Source organism: Labrus mixtus, chromosome 21 (assembly GCF_963584025.1).
Source record: "Labrus mixtus chromosome 21, fLabMix1.1, whole genome shotgun sequence".
In the NCBI taxonomy this organism is placed as follows: Eukaryota; Metazoa; Chordata; class Actinopteri; order Labriformes; family Labridae; genus Labrus; species Labrus mixtus.
In genome coordinates this window covers 13,762,323-13,769,229 of record NC_083632.1, presented here as the reverse complement: position 1 = coordinate 13,769,229, position 6,907 = coordinate 13,762,323, and the positions used below count along the sequence as shown (strand labels likewise).

The window sequence follows — 6,907 nt, the reverse complement described above, 5'->3', positions numbered from 1 at the left end:
AAAGACTCTGAAACAGTCGTTCTCGCGAGAGTGTGCAGCTGAGGCAGAGAAACGTTTACTCCGATTATCCTTGTTTGTCCGCATAACAACTTCATTTTAATTATTTAATTTTATGTAAACGGTAAAAAAACAAACAAAAACAAAAAAAAACAATACAATGTTCAATTCGCGGATGGAAGGACGGGTAAATTGATCAGATTATGTGCTGTTCTCCCATTGAATGATCTCTGATCCCGTGTTTCGTGTATTTTTGGCCCTTGTGAGTTGCCGTCGCTCCAGGCCCCGCCTACGTGTATAAAAACCGGATGCGCGAAGTCAGGCGGTCTTCTCCCCCGTTAACCGGAGTAACTGCTGCGTAATACTACCGGAGCTTCATTATCACGGTACTGTGAGCATTTCATTTCTTTTAAGAGCCCAATAGCTCTAGTATGCCTGTAGTAAGGCTTCTTATTGCGCCTCCTTTTCACAAAGGGGATTTTTAAAGATACTCCTCACTTGTATTTTCACAGTATTCTCTCATGTGTGGTGCCCATTGTCAAACTTCCGGGTAATGCATAATCTCAAGAATCGTTTTTTTTTTTCTTGTTAATTATGAATTTGTTGGAGACGTTCTCATGTTGAGGGTTCAGTGTCGGTGTGTTCGGCGTTTTCCGACCCGCTGCTGCCTCGTCCGTATGTTTGCATTCAAGTGCTTGTCCGCCCCGCTGGAACAAAAGACCATGTGGCGGTGTGTGAAGGCCCGGGCCTGCAGTCCTCCTGACAGCCCCGCAGAGCACACACTGTTCCCCTCTGCTGCCCTCACCGCCAATTAATTCGCTCGCTTCTTTTGGCTCGTGTGCAGTATCCAGTAACGAGATGTTTGTCTCCAGAGGATGAAACTCCTTTCCTTGGCTGGCTGTGACTCTGACTTGGCTTCCTGTCAGAGAGAGAGAGACTCAGTGACATCAGAGTCAAAGTCTTCTTTAGTCCTCTTTGTGCACGTGGCGACAAACGCCCTTCAGGACGCAAACTACTTCATATTTAACAACTGTTACACTTATCATTACTATGGATATTCATTTAAATGTAATGCAGTCGTACCTTTACCTAATGCAAAGTGTAACGTTGCAGGTTTATAGTCTATTGGGTCTTTAAAATATCAGTATTAGGGAATTTTCTGTAGTAATGTGGAGAGGGTTGGCAGCAATCGAAAAGTGGACAAATTGGCAAGAAAGTCGTCCCTTGACATGGTAGAATCTGGATTTGAAAATGTGTGAATGAGAAATGGTGCATGGTTTAATTCCCTAGAAACTGACTGTCAGCTGGGACAACTCTTGAAGTGCAACATCACTGAACTTGGCGCATCAGCTTGTTTGATGACTGCAGCAATAGGGCGGCTGCTACATCAGCCTGCTGCTCTGATGTGTGACTCACACAAAGGAGAAACACTAAGCGCTTATTACACTGCAGGTCACTACCTCCCAATTCACACACTGAAGGCAGAGGATTCTATGTAGAGCAGCTAAGGACACAAAGGACCTTCCTGCGTCTGCAGGGATTGAACCCATGACCCTCCGAAAAGGGAGATGGACTCTACCACTAATCCACATCAAAGCGTTACCTTGTCTGTCCAGTGAGCCTATTGCCTCCTTCCAGCCTTTCACACAGGTTGTGTTCTTGTTTGGGAGTCACATTAGATAATTGTCTGAGGCGCTGGCAGGAGTTGGTATCAGGATTATGTGCTCGAGATCTAAGCTTCAGTGATGGGTCGTCCAACATCAACGATGTCTTTGCTGCACAGAACAATGACGGAACTAAATATACAGCTGCAATGGTGAACTGTTAACACTGACTTCTTGTAGAAACAATAATAAAAAAAACAGATCTCAGAGCTAGAGAGGAGAGAAAGATCCCTTCAGTTCTTTAGCGTCAGACTTTTAATGACACCTGAGCAGGGAGTAATGAATTTGTCTGATGAGACTTCAGGTGAGGATAAAGGTCTTTGCCGTGTGGGCGGGACTGCATGTCAAAGTCACAGCCGTCCCGTTTAAGCACTCTGATTCACACTAACCCGGGCTAGTGTTGTTTATGTTTGTCTCTGTGCTATGGGGTCGGTGCACTCTGCACCGGCCGGCACCACAACTGATAAAAGTGCCACGTGCATCAAAAAGGAGTAAGCGCCATTTTTTTAGTACAGGTTTTTTTTCTCTCCTGCGGCTTGTCCATTTGTTTCATGTTGTCTGTTTTCTGTTTTAGAATCATGGCCGAGCTGAAGGAACGCACATTCATTGCCATCAAGCCCGATGGCGTGCAGAGGGGCATCGTCGGCGAGGTCATCAAGAGGTTTGAGATGAAAGGCTTCAAACTGGTCGGCATGAAGATGCTCCAGGTAAGTTTAAAAAAAATATATATATATTTTGCATTGATGTGAATGTTCTGAAATGAACTGCTTTCATAATATTCTGGGTAAATTTTAACCACGCTCAAGTTATAAACACGAGCATGTGAGAGCAGAGTGAGCGGTAAGACCTCGGGTGAGCTGATTATCCCGCTTGTCTATTCCTGACTGTCGTACAACAGATTAACACAGAGAGACCAGGTCCCTGATCCTCTAACATCTGATCTGGGACTGAGTTGGGATGCTTCTTAACATTACCATGAAGTCTGCTTCATTTCTAAACATGCATAATGGAAGTGTTCATGTCATGTAATGCCCAGGCTGTGGGTTTGAATACAAGGACATGTCCAGCAGGCTTGGGTGGTATCAAATTCTTCATACTGTCTTGCCGTTTTACCGGGATATGCGGTATATGACGGAATTTGTAAAACAAAACATTCAGTTGATAACCTGGTTTTGCTTCAGCTTAGTTTTTGAAGGTCTCAAAAAGAAGCTAAAGTTTAAACTGTCTACGATTTCTATTGTGTTCAGTAACATCATACATCAGGATTTCTAAATACCCAGGTATATCTTAATACTGTGGTACTGCCCAAGCTTAATGTCCAGTTGCAAGTAACTGGTGGGAGGTCAAACAACACCTGTGTACAAGTGGTGCAGCAGGAAGTGAAACGTAAGTGCAAGCCAGGTATCTGCACAGAATCCTCGACTAATTATTAAATACTACAAGTTAAATGTTTAGATGCACTCTTCAAGAGAATGACCAACATGTCTCGTTGCTCTGTTGTCATTGGATCAGAAGTGTTGTAGGATGTGAGCGTTGACTTGTTTTTGCGCAGCCTCACTGTTCGGAGGTTTGTGCTTCTTGACCCTGAGTGGGATCTGATCACCATGTGACCAGGTGTGTTGTAAGGTTGTCGTGTCAGATGTGACGGGGTGTGCAGGCAGGGTCTTTCAGAGGATAAGCCTGGAAGATTATTATGCACACCATGATGGGGGGGGGGGGACTTCAGTATAGTTTTTTTTACAGCCTGACAGGTGTTTGTGTACATGAGTAGGACTGGACTTAACGCTGTTCGTTTGCACTTAGCGACATTGTTTCCTCTCTTTTAGATACTTGCTTGTGTTGAACTAACTCTGATGTACGTCGCTTTGGATAAAAGCCTCACCCTAACCCATGTACCTTGTATTTTTTTTTGGAAGATTTAGGATTTGTCATATCTGTAAAATAAGGTTGTTTATAGCTATGAGCTGTGATCATTGGGACTAATTGTATATCTGATTTTTAAATGATCGTGTGCTGTCTTCAGGCTAATCGTACAAAAATCTTAGAAGTCAGAACAGCAGGACTTTAATTCATCCTTGGGCTGAGTTTGTTCTCTTATTAAAAAAAGTTCAGACGTTGAAGATTCCCATGACATTAAATCATTGTACTGTTAGTCCCGTCATGTATGTAAAACTAGGACTGGTGAGTAACTGACCTCTTGTCCCTCTGTGCTGCAGGCCTCTGAGGACCACCTGATGCAGCACTACATCGACCTGAAGGACAGGCCATTCTTCCCCACTCTCATCAACTACATGAGCTCCGGTCCAGTTGTTGCCATGGTAAGAGTCAATACAAAACAGACTGTGTGGTGTGCCAGCTGCAGCAGAAACCCTTAAGCTCTGAAAAAAACAGTAATGGAAACTTAAATCTGCTCTGCTGCTGTTTTGGAAAATAATGCCCCCAATTTTAGCCCGTTCAGAAACATGTAAAAGGCACAGTACTTATATAACGGAGATCCTACCCTGAACATTTTGGAATAGACACCTTTTTTTTTAACTGGACATTATTGATGCAAATACCCAGTGGTATGTTGTGTAATGTCAGCAGACAGACCAACAATCTAAATGTGTTGGTAGTAAGAACTGTGGATGATTCCTACAGAAAGCAACCCTTTAGTTAACAAGTTTGCAGCTTTTGGTTGAACCAGAGACAAACGTTATGACCTTTGAATCGTCTGATCTAACAGATTGTAACATGGAAGCTGTGATCTACAAAAGAATAGTTGTTCATTTCAAACGCTAACGTCATCATTGCAGCAGTAGTTGACATGAAATTGCTGATTTGCAAAGATTGCTTGGTTGCTTAAAATCATCTGACAAAGACTGTTAAAACTGGGATACTGCATCACCCAGCAGACTTCAGCTGCTGCCAGATTCACCTCTGCAGGCTGAAATGATCTACTGGAGCAATTTGAAATAAAGTGATTTGGAACCCAAAATCTAAGGGTTCTCTTGACAACATGACGGTACTGATGTAGCCACTGGATTAATCTCCCATGATCCCTCTCTCTTGTGTACTCCAGGTGTGGGAAGGCAAGGGTGCAGTCAAGACAGGCAGAGTGATGCTGGGTGAGACCAACCCCGCTGACTCCAAGCCTGGAACCATCAGAGGAGACTTCTGCATCGACGTCAGCAAGTGAGTGCACCGTTTGACCTCCAACAAAGTGAAGGGGGAAAAAAAAAAGAAGCCCATTAGAGGTTACCAAGATGTCGATGATTCATTCTTTCCCTCACTTTGTGCCCCACTCTCCTTCACAGGAACATCATCCACGGCAGCGACTCAGTGGATAGTGCCAACAAGGAGATTTCCCTGTGGTTCAAGGATGACGAGCTGGTCAGCTACACAAGCTGTGCCTTCAGCTGGCTCTACTAAAACCTCTCAGCCCTGCAGCGCCCCCACACTCATCGGGGGCCCAGTGACACTCTTGCCTCAGATTTCCTGTTTCTTTGTTTTTTGCCCGTAGCCTAGAGGGCAGAAGAACTCATGTGTGTGTGAAGTTCTTCCTGTCCCACAGTCTTCACATTCCCATTCCACTCATCGTCATGCTGTACTTGGACTGTACTGTACTGGTCTGTTAAGGTCCAGATCTAGTCCGGATTCATTCCTGATCTCAGTCATTCCCATAGAAACATTCCTCCATCTCATCGACGTACAGTTAATGACTTCAAAGGGCCTTTGACTGTCGGGTTTTGTTAAACGGTTAATCTGCTTTCCAATAAAACTGCACACAACACAAACTGTCTCTTCATTCATTGGTCAGAGTTCACTCGGCACTAATGTGCACATGTCCCTCTGATGGAAGGATTAGTTAATGACACCACACAGGATTGGAGAGAAACCATAATCTGACCTTCAGAGGTTTGCTGTCAGATCTTTGTGCTCGGATGACGGCTCATCATGTAACATTTTGAAGCTTTAAAAAAAAAAAGCATCTGCCGTCTACTCTCCCTGCATTGGCCTTTTGCTCAGATGGTCTCATTTCACACATGGGGAGAAGTGTCAGGTTTTGATTGGTTTTTACGCATTTTTTTTTTCTAGGTGACGAGTGAAATAATTTAAAAGACTGAGACTCCCACAGTGTCATTATGCTGACAAATTAATTTGATCATGCAGTGTCGTAGTTTTATCCTCCTGACCGACCGGTCACATTAAAGTCTGCAGAGATTTTATTTCAACGGTTATTCAAAAACAATGCAGGGAGCTCTGAAGTCAAAGTAGCAGGAGAACACTTGGCTGGCAGCACTTTGATTGGTTAGTCAGTGTGTCCCATGTATGGATGTTGGTTCTCCAAATGGGCAATGCGGGTTCAATTCTGACCTGTTGCACTGTTCCTGCACATCATTCTCTCTCTCCTTGATTTCTGACTATCCACAGTCCTATCCCTTCAGTAAAGGCCCAGAAATAAGCCTTTAAAAAATGTTTTGCGGTCCTTAAAGTATCAGAGTCCTGAGTGACCTGTTTTAACATTTAAATGTGTGCAGGAAACAACCAGTATGTGGAGTGACATGGGTCTCTTGTGTTAATTGTTAATGTCATATGAACTCATAAACTACCAGCTCTGATTGGCTGACTGCATGGGACACACCTAAACACCAGAGGGTGTACCCACAAAGCTTAAGTACTAAAAGTGCATCCATGTTTGAACACCTGCTGAAGTCGGAACAACATGGGGGGGGGGGGCAATACACATTTTGTTAATGGTAACATACTTTTTATTAATTCACGTATTGCACATCAACTTTTTGCTCAAATATCACTTTTAACAGTAACAAACACTGATCTTCTTCGTAGCGTCAACGCTTGATTGTGCTGCTGTTACAACATTCATACTTTCACATGAACACACTGTAGTCGGAAGAACGACATCCCGACTTAGAATGTTGAAATGTTTTCTAAGAAATTCCTCTCAAAGTGAAGACTACATTCTGGCAAAGATGAAAGTTATTCACTTAACGAGGAGGAAAACTGAGCGGAGTGAGGATGACTTTTAGGAGCTTTTAAGAGTTTCTCAGGCAGAGGAAGACGGAGAGAAAGGTGAGCATACAAACAATGACAGCTCTGACCGCCTCGTATTAATATCAATTAGATTAAATAACAAAATTAGTTCTTATGATTGTTGATAAATGAGAAAATATAAGTGTTAACCAAGGAAGGAGTCTTATTCAGAGAACTTCAGGGCGAACGGACAGACGGGGTCTTTATTGAGA

The 6,907-nt window shown here is 43.4% G+C and overlaps 1 protein-coding gene across 1 annotated transcript; it reads left to right on the top strand.

The window, feature by feature from the left end:
• The first annotated feature begins 251 nt into the window (after positions 1-251).
• LOC132955454 (nucleoside diphosphate kinase A2-like) lies at positions 252-5,437 on the top strand. Its single transcript, XM_061028304.1, has 5 exons — positions 252-383; positions 2,236-2,368; positions 3,878-3,979; positions 4,723-4,835; positions 4,958-5,437. Exons 2-5 carry the CDS (start codon positions 2,240-2,242, stop codon positions 5,070-5,072), a joined length of 459 nt encoding a protein of 152 aa, XP_060884287.1. The 5' UTR covers positions 252-383; positions 2,236-2,239; the 3' UTR covers positions 5,073-5,437.
• Positions 5,438-6,907: the final 1,470 nt, after the last annotated feature.